Genomic DNA, 15,793 nt, shown 5'->3' on the forward strand with positions numbered 1-15,793 from the left:
ATCATAGCAATAATGCTTTTGTAACAACAATTATTTTAAACTTTAAAACTCACCGGCTTCTACTTTCACCTAAAAAAACTTATATTAGTCTTCTACTTTTAGTTATTTGAACTCACAACCTTTATGGGTGATAAACGCCATATCATTAGGTCATAGGGTAAAACCAGCATAGCTAACCTAATTTTTTATTTAAATTTTAATTGTCAAAAATCTATCATCTTTTTTCTTAGATCTCGCTCAATAATTCAACAAATTTATAGAATCACAAGCTAAATTTACTAGTTTAATTAACACCTTGCCGACCTTCTAAAATCCACTAACAAAAATAGGGTTCGTAACTAGCTAAACTTTTAAATTTTACTAATCTTATTTTGTAAAGCAGAAAAAAATCTATAAAAAATAATAATAATTCTTTTAAAACGTACAAGGTATACATAAGTTTCTCTTTTACAAAACGAATAAAAACTTATTATTTAAAATTAAAAAACTAATAATTCTTAATCCGTATCGAGTCTTATTATTATAAATAAATAATCTAAGTTGCCATACGCCAACTTCTAATAAAATATAGATTTATGTTTCTAGTCTCATCTCTTATTAGCAGCAATGATTTTAAATAATTAAGCCTTTTTCTTTTCGAACAACCAACAAACAGATAATTTCTTCGGTGTTACGTAAGGAGTGACCTAATGGCTAAAGGCCACCGTCAGCCAGTCCAACTCAGCCGTACGAAACCCTTAAGCGCCTCTAAGTCATCTCAAGTTCCGAGAAAAATCCACCCGCCCGAAGTCTCACTGATGGTAAAACCCAGTCGCTGTTAGGATCAAACCAGATATCACAAAAATCCCGGTCTTCCTTCATTAAGTCATCCATGCCGTCTACAAAATATTGTACGTCGGGATCAAACCTGAGTCTACTGAAAAATTGATGCTTCCTAGAAGTGCTATCACTACATCATATTATAAAATATCTAACACTTATTCTAATGACAGAATTACAAATTGTGTCCTTTAAAAAAAGCCAAAAACCGGTTCGTGTCCTTTTCTAAGTTTCCTTGCAGGCGGTGTACTTTAAACTTTTTTTTTCTACACGTTATGTCCTTTACGCTAACTGGGTTAGAAAAACTCAGTTAAATGCCCTCACGTGAGACGCATGTGAGGGCATTTTTGTCTTTTCACCTGTACCTGCAACCAGTCACCTACATCACCACCGCCGTCTTCTTCTTCTTCTTCTTCTTTTCCCGCTTCCGGACCGATACCACCATTAATATAATACATACCTCCCATTTCCTTCAATTTCTCACACAGCTAGTAAAACAATCATGGGGCTTCCTTATATCCCCACCGTAATCATCCTCCCTAGGGTTAAACAACCATCGCCCCCCCCCCCCCCCCCCCCCCCCCCCCCCCCCCGCCATCAGCACACCCCTAGGGTTCATATCGTTCTCGTCTCCGATTAAGGCAGTAGAGATGGTTCTGTTATTAACAGTCGCTACCATCTTCATATCTGCTTCACGCGGCGGAGATGGTGACAACGAGATTAGGAAAGAAAGATGTAGCAGTGAAGCTATTGTGGGCGGGGAACAAGACGATGATGGCGGCCGGCGAATGGTGACGAAGAACAGCCCCGTCGCCGGATCTGAAGATCTGGAACGACCCAGATGGGGTTTGGTGATCTAGGGTTTACGATAGCGACTTGGACATTGGGTATAAAGAATCGGGTCAAGAGAATCGGGTTGTTAATTTACGATAGCGACTTGGACATTGGGTAAATATAATTGTTTCACAAACAATTATATTTTTCAAAAATCAGTAAATTGAAATTGCTTTTATGGTGTGCTTACATTCTGGTCAAGAGACTCGGGTTCTAGTTGAAGATGGATCTGGGTTTGTGGGTTCTCCGGCGAGTTGGATCTGGAAGATGGATCTGGGTTTGTGTCTTCTCCGGCGAGTTTGACCGGAATCTGGGTTTATGGGTTCTCCGGCGGTGGCTGGTGGCGGAGCTATGGTGGCGGTGGTGATCCCTTGGCGAGTTTGACCGGAATCTGGGTTTATTTAGAGGTGTTCATATCTGAAGAAGAAGAAGTTGCAGGGTAGGCAAAAAGACAAAAATGCCCTCACATGCGTCTCACGTGAGGGCATTTAACTGAGTTTTTCTAACCCAGTTAGCGTAAAGGACATAACGTGTAGAAAAAAAAAGTTTAAAGTACACCGCCTGCAAGGAAACTTAGAAAAGGACACGAACCGGTTTTTGGCTTTTTTTAAAGGACAAAATTTGTAATTCTGTCTATTCTAATTACAACATACTATTATAGAAGATTTTAATTATATTATATCCTAAAATAAAAATATACACAACATTTGAATTTAGAATTATTTATTGTTAGAATATTAGAATTTTCTTTTTTACCAAAATTTCCTAAAATATTACACCCGGATTTAACTGGAAAGAAGAAAACAAGTCCAAAAATGGTTATAACGGCCGCTATAAAAAACGTCGTAAAAATAAAAAATAAAAAAAAATGGTATATATATAAAGTTAGAATTAGAATTAGAATCTCCTCCGTCCGTCCAGGCTGTCCCGCAGATCTCCACCGCCACCGACGACCGTCGTCTCACTCTCCGGATTACGTCAACTTCCATCCTTAATATTATTATATTATTATAATTTATTATTATTATTATTATTATTATTAATCCATCCAACTATATATAAATTCAGTTAATTCTACCTGTAACTCCTTCACACTCCTACTAAGCTACTATCGCCTTTCGTTCGTTCTCACCGATGCTAAATTTTGGGAAAAACTTAGGTTAAACCTTAGATCTGCGATTTAATCCATCAGGTAGTTTCAATTAGTTTTAATTTTGAGTTTACTTACTTATTGCTATTTGTTTGTTGATTTAATATTGTGAATTCGCTTCGTTTGATGTATTGTGATTATGAACTGAGATTTATGCTGTTTGATTGTTTTCGGGTTCGATTGATGTGATCTGGATCATGAATGGTTACTTGCTGCTATGTGCTTGTTGATTTGGTGTTGTGAATTAGGTTAATTTGATGTGTTGTGATGATATGTTGTGATTTGTGTGGTAATTTGGGTGAAAAGGATTGATGAAGTGAGATTTATGTTGTTTGATTGTTTCTGTGTTTATTTGGTGTGATGTGGATCATAAATAGTTGTTCAGCTTGATCTATAAGTTTAGATGCCTGATCTACCAACAGTTAGCCTTTTGTTCATAAAGTTATTATCTGCTTTTGTTCTGCCTAAATTATAGTTTCAAATAAATGCACTGCTAGGTTTTTAACTGCTTATGGTATGGCTTGCGTCTTATCTTTACAACCATTAGACATTTAACTAATGGTAATGCTCTTGAACTCATATGTGTCATAAGAGTAGCGCGTTCTAGCGGTTTCACCATAGCGGCTTGCTTGAACTTATAGTAGACTATTTATATTCAATCGTTAAGACCGAACAAGTCAATTTGATCAAACCAGTTTTTGTAAGTAAAAATTCAAATTGTTAAAAAATGATTTCAAAAGTCAATTTGAAGTTTCATTTTTTACTTTTATTCTCATTATTTTTGGTTTATCTGATTTCATAAATTTGAAACAAAAATTAGATTTTGTCAATGAATTTTAAATATGTTTATTTTGTATTACTCCAAATTGACACATTTTTTGTACAAAATGATTTGAATTTGTATTACTAATCTTCACAAACCATTAGACATTTAACTATCTCATAGGTGTCCTTAAATCATGTTTTCATGTTTTTGAAATTTGATCTATATTATAGGTCTCTGAAGCACAAAATGGGATCTAAGAACAATCCAGCAAATAGAAGAAGAAGTCCATTATCAATAATCATTGTATTTGGGCTCTGCTGTTTCTTTTACTTGCTAGGAACATGGCAGAAAAGTGGTTTTGGAAAAGGAGACAGTATAGCAATGGACATAACCAAGAAAACCGAGTGTGAAGATGATTTTGCAACCCTTGACTTCACTCCTCACCACAGCATTCCAATTCCTGATTCTTCCAAACCAAAGTCCAAAATGTTCAAAGCGTGTGATGCCAAATACACTGACTACACACCCTGCCATGAACAAGACAGGGCCATGCGGTTCCCGAGAGAAAACATGGTGTATAGAGAAAGACATTGCCCTCCACAAGAGGAGAAGTTGAAGTGTTTGATTCCAGCTCCAAAAGGGTATTCAACTCCATTCCCATGGCCAAAGGGGCGTGATTATGTTCACTATGCTAATGTGCCTTTTAAACATTTAACTGTTGAGAAGGCAAATCAACATTGGGTCGAGTTTCAAGGCAATGTTTTTAAGTTTCCAGGTGGCGGAACTATGTTCCCTCAAGGAGCAGATGCATATATTGATGAAATTGCAACAGTGATTCCTATTAAAGACGGGTCTGTTAGAACGGCTTTGGATACTGGTTGTGGGGTAGGTTTGGTTTACTTAACAATCTGTTTACATGTTTTGTTTTTTTCTTAACAAGAATTGTGATTTTTACAATGTTACCGCAGGTTGCCAGCTGGGGTGCTTACTTGATGAAAAGAAATGTGTTAGCAATGTCATTTGCACCAAGGGATAACCATGAAGCACAAGTGCAGTTTGCTTTAGAACGTGGTGTACCTGCTATTATTGGTGTTCTTGGATCAATTAAACTTCCTTTTCCAGCAAGATCATTTGATATGGCTCAGTGTTCACGATGTTTAATACCATGGGGCGAAAACAGTGAGTAATTTGACTGGTTCTTGATTGCATATCTAATATACAATGTCAATCCGTTAATATACATTCTTATGATGAATTTAAAATTGTGGACAGATGGGATATATTTAATGGAAGTTGATCGAGTTCTTAGACCTGGTGGATTTTGGATTTTGTCGGGTCCTCCAATCAATTGGAAGACATATTATCAGACATGGAAACGGACAAAAGAGGATTTGAAAGCAGAGCAAAGAAAGATTGAAAAACTTGCTGAATCTCTTTGTTGGGAGAAGAAATATGAGAAGGGTGATATTGCTATTTGGAGAAAGAAGGTAAATGCTGAATCTTGCCAAATGAAGTCTGTAGATCTCTGTAAATCCAGTGATGCTGATAATGTCTGGTGAGCCACTGAGCTTTTTAAATTTCTTTTTCTATTTAGTAGCTAACAAATAATAATAGCAGTAGCAGCAGCAGCAGCAGCAGCAAAAAGTAAAGGCTACAAACATTAAGTTCTCTTTGGTTCATGTTTGGCTTTATTTGGAATGCGTATGGTTATTTTGTGTCAAAACTAGCTAAATGAAATTTTTAGATATATGTACATTTCATTTTTAACCTTTTAAACAGCTAATAATATATCATTATATACCTAAAATTATATACACACATATATGTATCTCTTATCTCTTCAGAACTCCAAAAATATTTAAGAACTTCGAGGACTCTTAACAACCAATCATTTTATATATTTAATATTTATTGAGGGTAATTTTTTGTCATTTATAATATGTAACTTTGTGATTACATATATGTTGTCACAAGTTCACATACATGTAATAACCAATTTACATATATGTTATTTTATTATTATATTAAATTTGAAGAGGCAAGTTATTTTAAGTCTTGATTTCCTATAAATTATCAACTTGTTTTACATATAATTCAGGTACAAGGAAATGGAGGCATGTGTAACTCCCTACCCTAAAGTCAAGAACGCAAATGAAGTGGCGGGAGGGGAGTTAAAGAAATTCCCAGCAAGACTACAAGCAGTGCCGCCTTGGGTATCTAAAGGACTCGTTCCAGATATTTCTGTTGAATCTTATCAAGAAGATAGTAAACTTTGGAAAACGTACGCTGGTACTTACAAAAGGGCAAATCGGTTAATTGGCACTTCAAGATACAGAAACATTATGGATATGAATGCTGGCCTTGGAGGTTTTGCTGCAGCACTCGACTCAAATAAATTGTGGGTGATGAATGTGGTCCCCACTATTGCTCCAAACACATTGGGTGTTGTCTATGAACGAGGTCTTATCGGTATATATCATGACTGGTGAGTTCCATAAATATTTTCATTTTTGTCCATTTTATGAAGTTTTAATAATTAATTAATGTGTTAGCTATGATTGGAAACACTATATGCTTACAATAATTATCTAAGTGCGAATCAGATAGACTTCGGGCAACTTTCCACCTAGGCATGAACAGTTCATGAAGACATGAACTGTTTGGCACTTTGGCAAGAATTTAAAGTTATTTAATAAACAAACGAACATGAACACAAGTTTCATTCGTTCATTTATGTTCATGAACGTTTATTCATTTAAATTCGTTTATGTTTGTTCATTTACGTTTGTGAAAGTTCGTGCGTTAACATTCTTTAATATTTAGTATATCCATTTAAAATTGTTTGGTCCATTACAACTTAGTCCCGTAACTTTTTAGGCCCAGCACATTGTTCTTCACATTACTTTTTAACTGATTTTAGCTCAGTTATGTTTGTTCATGTATGTTCAATTATGTTTGTTTGTTTGTTTATATTGTTAACGAACGAACATAAAAGAACACGAAGATGTTCATATTCTTAACTAATTTAAGATGAACAAGACCCAAATTGACCCATTTGACCGGTTTGAGACATACAAAACCCAAATTGACCCATTCGTTAGTAAATGGGTCGATTGACACCTTTAATGATACTATCTGTGTATTTTGTAGAATAATTTTCATGCTCATACAGTTATTGTTAAATTTGTCGTGTGCGATATTTTCTAATAGCTGGCACCTGTCTATTAGGTGTGAAGGCTTCTCGACTTACCCAAGAACGTATGATCTCATTCATGGAAATGGTGTATTCAGCTTGTATGAAAACAGGTAAGTATATCAAACTTTAATAAGAAGTATTAATTTGTGAGACTTAGGTAAATTAGCTAAACAAATCTAATAATGAAAAATTATTATTAAACAGATGTGATCTGGAAGACATCCTTCTAGAAATGGACCGAATATTGAGACCAGAAGGCGTAGTGATACTGAGAGACGAGGTAGACGCGTTGACCAAGGTGATGAAAATTGCAGCAGGTATGAGATGGGATGTTAAGTTACTAGATCATGAAGATGTACCCTTTGTCCCCAAGAAAATCTTTGTGGCTTCTAAACAATATTGGGTTGGCAATGATACATCAAGTGAGTAATTTAATAAATCATCATCATCATCTTCATCATCGTACTCAGTATATCCCACCAATAGCAATGCTATGGTAGGGTCTGAGGAGGGTAAGATGTAGACAGCCTTACCTCTATCCCATAGGGATAGGGATAGAGAGGCTGCTTCCGGTGAGACCCCCGGCTCGATAGTAGTTTTGAATCAAGCCTTGGACATAAGACACATAACACTCAATCATCGGGACACCGGCTGATTGGTGCATGTGCCCTTGTCTTTCGGCTATCAACGCCACCACATGATGCCTGATTAACCTTCCGCCACTTTTAACGTTATTTTCACGTGATTAGTAAAATAACGTCAAAATTAGTGCAATTTTACTTTTGCCCACCCAAGGGTTCACACATATATACATTATATGTGCGCACCGCAAGCAGGGCGTGAGTAATTTAATAAATGATATGTTATATTAGTCAACAAACTAGTGTTTTTTATGTAAGTCAAAGTCAACAAAATCGAGATTTGCGTTAGGTTCGAAATGGAACTTGCATATCTTTATGGGTCTGTTTTGTAGATGTAAGATGATCATAAGTTATTTCAAGTGTTTGTAAACTTACTACCTCTAGCAGGGTTATTTTTGTTTTTATTGTTTAGCTTTATATGAATTATTTTTGCATTATTGGATTTGGACTAATGCAGTTGTGTATATGTATGTGTTTTCTTCTTTTCTATTGTAACAAGGATCATACTTGGGCATAAACAAAATGCAAAATGCCACTTAAAACCCGGTTCCAGACCACCGGACTCGTCCTACCCGACCCGCGGGTACAAACCAAGTTTCAGTTCCTCAGGGAAACCATACCTGGAACAGAGCTAGAACCACCGGAACCAGTTCTACCTCTACACGGTCAAAACCGGGACCCGACTGGTCAAAAACCTGACCACACCTGGAGCCAATTTCTACCAGACCCGGAACTGGATTTAAAAAATAAGATTTGTGCACCTCTAATGAAATGGGTTTGATTGAATTTTTTTTACTTTCGAACTGGTTTTTAACTCTTTCCAAACTGAATGGTACAGCTAAGTTAGGTGCGTTTGGATGCAAATTAAAATTATTGCGATTTTGAATAATAAATAGTTGTAACAAAAATGAAATCGATATCACTTGTTCTAAATTTAAACTTATTTTTAAAAGCAGATTCATCTCAAGACCAATACCTTTCATTATTGTTATTTTCTATCTAAGAAACATAATGATTGGTCCTTTAACTGAAAAGCTATGTTCGCCAGCTCATTCTAAAAATGTATACATATATTTGAAAGGATTCTAAATGAGCATTATTGACACACTATAGAGAAATTACTGGCGTCATACGGGTCGTATTCGGGTCGTATGACACATAGAAAATGGTCATACTAGGTCGTATAACTTATTAGAATGATACATTATATTGGCTATGTGAGTTTGAGTTATACTATACGACCAGTGTAATATGGCATACTGACATAAAAATGACTGATGAGACCACTGATAAATATGCTAAGGATTTTGTCTAACGAATTTTGCTCTGTAATATGGCCCATATTGATAATGTCACCAGGTGTGTATGCAAGTATGCAACACTGATGTATCTATTTGAAATAACCAAATAGAAGTGTATATGCGTCTTTTCACTAATGCAAAATCCAGAGCATACACAACTATTAAACTATATGCATTCTATATTAATTTTTGTGCAGACCGTGAGTATAAAATGGTTTTATATGTAGAGTTTTTTAATTCATAAATACCTTCTAGACTTTCATGTTCTACTTTAAATAATGTGTCTTTGCAATGTATGCATGACTGAGAATGACATGTAGCTTAAAAATTGTATAGAAAGAAATCTAGGAGTTGACATTGTCTTTGTAAAAAGTTCTATAATGTGATCATTAGTTTACTCATACCTGCTTTATCCCAACATGAAAGTTAAGGATAAATTAAGCTTGTAGTGTGTAAACAAGGCTACCTAAGGACCAAACAACAAAAACTACGAATTTGATTAATGAATTCCTTCTTTTTTGTTCTATCCTCTTTTTATTCGTGAACAGGTTATAGCATAATACAAACCATCTAATTCTGCCCCTTTATAAAGTATTAATGATTAGATAATTTATCATTAATCTAAGAAATTTTATTAATTCTAGATTCTCTCTAATTATAATCCAAAATTATATCCTCTTTTAATAATTACGAGACTTGAACCCTCATCATTTAAAAAATTTAAAGTCTTATCTAATACTTGAACCCACATCATTTAATACTTGTATTGGTTGTTGGTACTACTATGCCGAATGCCTTTTGATATCATTATAATATTAAAGATGAAATGACTTGGTGGTTAATTAAAATGAACAATATATACTACATAATAAAAAGACCTAATATTTTCATTTGAATAAAGAACTTTGAAGGTTTGACAAGAGTCACAAGACCATGCTAATAAAACAAATAATATCTTCCTTTGAATAAAGAACTTTGAAGGTGTTCAATCACTGTTTATTTAACATGTTAGGTGATGAGGTATACGGTGACAATATAAATGTCACTTTTAACAATGTGTTATTTTTCATTAAAGTCGTAATCTATAACAAAATTATAATAGATTACACAATTACGTATTGTTTTTACCAATAATCTAATAATTATTTAAACCATTTTCAACCTTATGATAATGTTTCATTTTACAATTCATAAGAATAAAAAGTTTTTATGTCTACGAAAGAGATATCAAATCTGAAAAACTACAAGAATCAGACAAGAACTTATAATCAAGGCTCATGTTTATATACACATCACTAACAGACAATACATACCAATTTGATTTGACGTTATACGGTGATATAAAGAGTGAAACTCAGAAAATCTGTTTAACGAAAATTATATGAAAGTAAACGTATGTTTAAAAGTTGAAACAACTAATATGACTGGTACGAGAGAAGAGAGATCTACATGTAGTGTAGGCCATATTACACAGTGTTCCTGAGCTTCATTTAAGGGAGGAAAAGAAAGGAAAATGAGAGATGGAAAAAGTTTGTTGTATTCCCGAGTTTCATTTAAGGAAGGAAATGAAAGAAAAATATAAAAAAGGTGTTCCCGAATTTCATTAAAGGAAAGAAAAAGAGAGGAATGGAGAGAAAATAAGGAGTAAAATAAGAAAAATTATATTTTTTCAAATTAGAAAAATTATAAAGAAAAGAAAATTAAAATTAAAGAGGTGATGCCAAAAGAAAAAATAAGAATAAGAAAATTTTCTTTTCGTTATGTTTTTTTTTTCATAAATGAACTCGGGAAAGCAAAAAATTAAAACGATGAAATCCATGTAACCTAGCATGCTTATTATTACGTCACATGAAAAAGCAAAGCAATTAAAAAATAAATTTATTATTATTGTGACCACCAACACTTTTCGTTTCAATTGAATCGAATTCCACCAATCCACGGTCTCTCCTTCATTCATCTCAATTTCCACTTCCAAATCTCAATCACTCGTTCCTCTGTAAGTACTCCATTCAATTCACCTTCAATCTGAATCTGCCTGTATTCATCATTCATGAATTATATTTAACCTTAGGTTTTGCATATTTTAATTTGTAATTGCAATTATTGCTATTTGTTTATCATTAGATAGATCGTGAATTCAATTCAATTTCGGATCTGCATGCCGTATATTATGAATGCGTTGAATTATATATATTTGTGAAATTAACAATTTTGATTACGTCATTCGGAAGATGTTGTTACTTTTAGCTGCTTATCTTTGCGTACTGTTTATCGAATCTCTTTCGCTTCGCTTAACTGAAAAGTAAACAAGTGATTCTGAATTGCCTTACGTTTAGGTTTCTGTTAATGAAATTATTTTTAGAGTAATTGATTGTTCAATTTGCACTGCTGGTCAACTGATCGTTTATGTTCGTTTGTTTAATAAATAAACAAGCATTAACAAGGAATTTCGTTGGATAAGTAAATGAAATAAACACGAATAGAGCTCATGTGCTTTTAATTGTTTTTGTGTGTTTGTTTATGTTCGTTCGATTAACTAAATGAAGGAACATGAACGCTCGATAATGTGTTCGTTTACGCTCGTTAATGTTTGTTTATGTTTGTTCATTTAATAAATGAACTAACATGAACACGGAATTTTGTTCGATTAACTAAATGAACAAACACGGACAGAGGCGATGTTTGTTCAGTTGTATTCGTGAACATTCGATGATGTGTTCGTGTATGTTTGTTTATTAAAGGCTTTTAATACTTTTTAATGACTTTTCTAGGACTTTTCTAATCTTATCATATAGATGTAAGCAAATTTATTAACTATAAGACAAAGATACATATGATATTATGTGATTAATTTATATTAAAGTTAACATATGAATATGAATGCTAAATAAAACACCAGCACAAACTTGGTAGTTGGGCCGTTGGTGAACCGTTGACGCTGACCATCCTCGGTTAGCCAAATCAGATATAACATTGTTTGTATTCATTTTTGTTCGTTCGTGAGCGAACACGAACAGGAAGTTTCGTTCAGTTTGTTGTTTGTGAACCATTCATTTGCCCGATAAAAGCTTAACGAACAACCATGAACAAGGCCTTGTTCGGTTCGGTTCTTTTACAGCCCTAATTTGCACATAAATGTTTTGTTTAACTAAAGCCATCTCAAGTTTCCTGTATCTTTTGTATTTCTTCTCATTTTCTCGTCTTTTTATATCACTATTTCTGCAATTGATATTGAATTAAATGCTACTTTGTGGCTGTTCTAATGCAGGGTTGAAGTAATTGATTAGATTATATCATTTTTAATTTAAGCAAGTTCAAGATAAAAAAGACAAGTATGGCTTGTAAGGGGTGTTTAGAGTGTTTGCTGAAGCTCCTGAACTTCTTGTTGACACTTACTGGTCTAGCAATGGTGGCGTATGGGGTATACATGTTTCTTATGTACCAAAATGCTAGGGATCATGATTTTGAACCTCCACATGGTCCACATGAAGAACTGATTAAGCTTGGACGCCCTATGTTAATGGCTGTCTCACTGTCTCGCATCAGCATATTTGATAACTTGCCTACTGCTTGGTATGCTGTCTTATGCCATTTTTGTGAATCTTAAAGCATATCTTTTTTCCTTTAATTTTCCATTTAGGCTTACAATCATCTTTAGATAATTTCATGTTTACATGGTTTAGAAACATTAGAAGTGAGTGCTAAAAGGTCATAAGATATAATGTTCTTTAGGAAATTGGTGAACTTATTTACTACTACATGCTTTCTGTATGACTTATGAGATTAAGTAAATGGTAGAGATGGTTAATCATGTAGAAGATAAATTTGGTTAAACTCCCGTCAAAAATTAAAAGTTTAATTTGAAGGAGTAGACTATTAGCATATAGGTTAGCATAAAAGAATGATAAGGGGAATAACACTAGTGTCGAAATGCCTGTTTTAATCGTTTTTCCTTTATCTATCTTTTCAAGTCAATCAATCGATATACTGAAAGTATACTCATTTAAATTGTATGTTACACTTAAAGGGAGTTAAACCAAAGCTATCAATTGGATGATAAATCATCTCTATCATCTATCTCATGCACTTACTAATCCATATATTGAAAGGGCAATAAACAAAAAGTCACATGATTTGCGTTTAGACTTATGACCATCTCTGAATGCTATAGTTTGGGCTCAAAGTAATCAAGTTAAAAAGCTAAAACCATATTACTCTAGGCCAAATGAGAATTTGATTTGGGATAACACTTAACTGTGTCTGCATAATAGTTTGATTATGTGGTAAACATGATTAATCACGCTTAATACTTGCCATATTTAATATGCTTATTTTATCAAATAGTTTTTACTTGTAAGGGTGGGGCACATAACCCTTAGGTTGCTGATTAAGCAACCAAAACTGGAATTTTGAGCACATGTTCCTACATTGCTAAGTTTTTTTGCATTAATTATGCTGAGATCACAGAAAGTATATCACAAGTCATAAAAGTTGAGCACACAAAAAACTAGCTTGGCTTTTATTTATCCATAATAACTATTTACAAGATCACAACAGTCTATTGTGCAAAATTGTTGTCTAAAATAAAAAATAATTTGCAGGGTAAAAAGCACAATAATGGTAATCTGTAGTGCATAGTTTATGATATTAGTTGATGGAAAACACCAACCGCTCCTAAAACATTAAAGATGATCCGCATTTAAAGCACTTGGAATTTAGAAAGATAACTAAAATTATAGTAACTGGTTCAGTTTAATTATAGCAACTGATTAATTTTGCTTGTTGTGTGCAGGTTCATTTATCTATTTGTTGTTATTGGTGCACTTATCTTTATCATATCTATTTTCGGTTGCATTGGAGCAGCAACCCGAAGTGGATGTTGCCTAACTTGTGTATCCTTCCACTTTATGGCCCCATTAATCATAGTAGAAGTATCTTCAATAATAACAAAGTGATCCATTTTATATCTTATATCATTGTTTTCCTTAAGGCAATGCAGTATTCTGTTCTTATATTCTTGTTAATCCTGGTAGAATTGGGATGTGCTGCTTTCATCTTCTTTGACAAAAGCTGGAGAGCTGTGAGTTTGCTTTGAATTTCAATATTATGTATTCATATATAATTAAAACATAATTATGTCATCAGGAGATCCCGGTTGACGAAACTGGAAAATTCGATATGATTTACCAGTTTCTGGATGAGAATTGGAAAATATGCAGATGGGTGGCACTTGGTGCTGTTATATTGGAGGTACATCAGTAATATCTTAACCTTGTAACCTTATTTCATAATATTGAAAACTAATATTTCTAATATTAGTTTCATATGGATTTGCAGGGTATTGTATTCTTGTTAGCTCTAATGGTACGGGCTGCAAATGCTCAACCAGACTATGATAGTAATGATGAGTACATAGCAGGCCCCAGGCAGCAACGACAGCCATTGATCAGCCGCCAACCAGTTCCCGCTACAGGTGTTCCTGTTACTGCAGCCCTTGATAGCCGTCCAAGCAGAAATGATGCATGGAGTACACGAATGAGGGAAAAGGTGTGTATATGACTATTCTACCATGTTATTACACTAATAATCTAAACCTCTACATAAAAATAGCTGAATAGGTTATATGCAGTATAAGTACACACTACATAAAAATAACTGAATAGATTATATGCACTATAAGTACACTTTATACGGCTTGATTTTTTGGAACTGCTAAGCGTTTGGATTTGACCCGTTTTAGCTAAAGCATAACCCAAATCGATTCGTTTCGGTTTTGGTTTGTCCAGTTTTACCATTTGGGCTAATTTTGCATCGAAAGAGAAGTGGCCCAAAATTATGAATTTAAAACCTTAATTTTGGACCTAAACTTTTTAGTTAATTAATGATTAATTGAATATTACACATGGACTACACCATTTATAAACTTTTTTATTAATTACTTAAAATCAACTTTTCAGTTCGGTTCGATTTTTTGGTTGATAGCGAAACTGAACCGAAAAATCATTTTTTTAATACCTAAAACCAAACCGTCGGTTTTTTGTTGGGTTTGGTTATTCCGTTTAGGTTATTTCAGTTACTTTTCAATTATATTAGTTTCATGGACAGTTGGACACCCTGAGGCCCTGTCTGATATATCATGCATTTGACCTTTCCACTTAACTGAGCTCTATTGCTAGACTAATCTTGTCATAAGTCTGATAGTTCAGGGGCATTTTGGTCTTTTGGTTATTATGGATTTGATAGGTTGATAATTATCTAAATAATTGAGTTAATTAAAGTTTTATATGGGTTTTATATGTTTATGTTTATCATATGGCTTTACATAATCATGGGTTAGTTCAACTTATGTATTTGTTTGGATTAGAGTCCAATTAGGATTGTGGTACTTGCTCATCAAGATTGTTTAGCTATAAATATGGTCATCACTCATCATGTAACGGGTTCAGGTGTGCTTTATATTTTCGGGTTATCAATAATAAAAGAATCGAACGAGTTCGTTCATGTCATGTGGTTTGTGTTTGATCAAGGGCCTGATTTTCCAACAAGCTCTAGTCTAATAAGCATTCAATCTGATCATAGATAAATGTGTATGCACTTCCAAACGTACCTATTTATGAACCGGCCTTTGATTTTTTTTCATTTCTATGTGAAACAGTATGGGCTTGATACGACTGAGTTTACATACAACCCGAACGAGCCAAACAGGTATCCGCAAGCCAATGTGCAACCAACTGAGGAGAAAGGCGGTTGCTCGATCATGTAACACCGATTTGAGGATATAAACCGATTTTTTGTTTAATTGATGTTTGTGTGTATGCTTTATCAACATAACATGTTCTTGTCGATTGTCAGCTTCAGGAGCTTCAAATTCTTTTAACTCCTGTATTTATCGTAACATCTATATTGTCATCTTATTAGCAAAGGGGATGAAGTAATTATTTTGTTGGTTACTGCTATTATTACTATCATTTTAGACTTTTAGTTGATTATGTAAGAGAGCAGTGCAAAACTTTAGATTATAAAAACTGTTTTAAATGATATGTTTGATCATGAAGAGTAATATTATAGGGTTGCATTTTTTCCATA

The 15,793-nt window shown here is 33.9% G+C and overlaps 2 protein-coding genes across 2 annotated transcripts; both read left to right on the plus strand.

The window, feature by feature from the left end:
- Window positions 1–3,799: 3,799 nt before the first annotated feature.
- LOC143591848 (putative methyltransferase PMT14) lies at window positions 3,800–7,202 on the plus strand. Its single transcript, XM_077071927.1, has 6 exons — window positions 3,800–4,454; window positions 4,538–4,748; window positions 4,842–5,124; window positions 5,668–6,054; window positions 6,798–6,875; window positions 6,970–7,202. Exons 1-6 carry the CDS (start codon window positions 3,816–3,818, stop codon window positions 7,193–7,195), a joined length of 1,824 nt encoding a protein of 607 aa, XP_076928042.1. The 5' UTR covers window positions 3,800–3,815; the 3' UTR covers window positions 7,196–7,202.
- A 4,833-nt stretch (window positions 7,203–12,035) lies between these two features.
- Window positions 12,036–15,530, plus strand: LOC143591857 (tobamovirus multiplication protein 2A-like). The gene is made up of 6 exons (XM_077071934.1): window positions 12,036–12,280; window positions 13,500–13,599; window positions 13,707–13,787; window positions 13,853–13,957; window positions 14,045–14,254; window positions 15,363–15,530. Exons 1-6 carry the CDS (start codon window positions 12,042–12,044, stop codon window positions 15,468–15,470), a joined length of 843 nt encoding a protein of 280 aa, XP_076928049.1. The 5' UTR covers window positions 12,036–12,041; the 3' UTR covers window positions 15,471–15,530.
- Window positions 15,531–15,793: the final 263 nt, after the last annotated feature.

This window comes from Bidens hawaiensis, unplaced genomic scaffold (assembly GCF_021521415.1).
Source record: "Bidens hawaiensis isolate Kalapana, Puna unplaced genomic scaffold, B.hawaiensis_p1.1 tig00040103_1, whole genome shotgun sequence".
Taxonomy (NCBI): Eukaryota; Viridiplantae; Streptophyta; class Magnoliopsida; order Asterales; family Asteraceae; genus Bidens; species Bidens hawaiensis.

Coding starts and splice junctions, on each gene's coding strand:
- LOC143591848 (XM_077071927.1), top strand. CDS start 3,816: ATGGGATCTAAGAACAATCCAGCAAATAGAAGAAGAAGTCCATTATCA. Junction 4,749..4,841: donor AATACCATGGGGCGAAAACA/GTGAGTAATTTG, acceptor AATTGTGGACAG/ATGGGATATATTTAATGGAA. Junction 6,876..6,969: donor TTCAGCTTGTATGAAAACAG/GTAAGTATATCA, acceptor ATTATTAAACAG/ATGTGATCTGGAAGACATCC.
- LOC143591857 (XM_077071934.1), top strand. CDS start 12,042: ATGGCTTGTAAGGGGTGTTTAGAGTGTTTGCTGAAGCTCCTGAACTTC. Junction 12,281..13,499: donor GATAACTTGCCTACTGCTTG/GTATGCTGTCTT, acceptor TGTTGTGTGCAG/GTTCATTTATCTATTTGTTG. Junction 13,600..13,706: donor GTGGATGTTGCCTAACTTGT/GTATCCTTCCAC, acceptor AAGGCAATGCAG/TATTCTGTTCTTATATTCTT.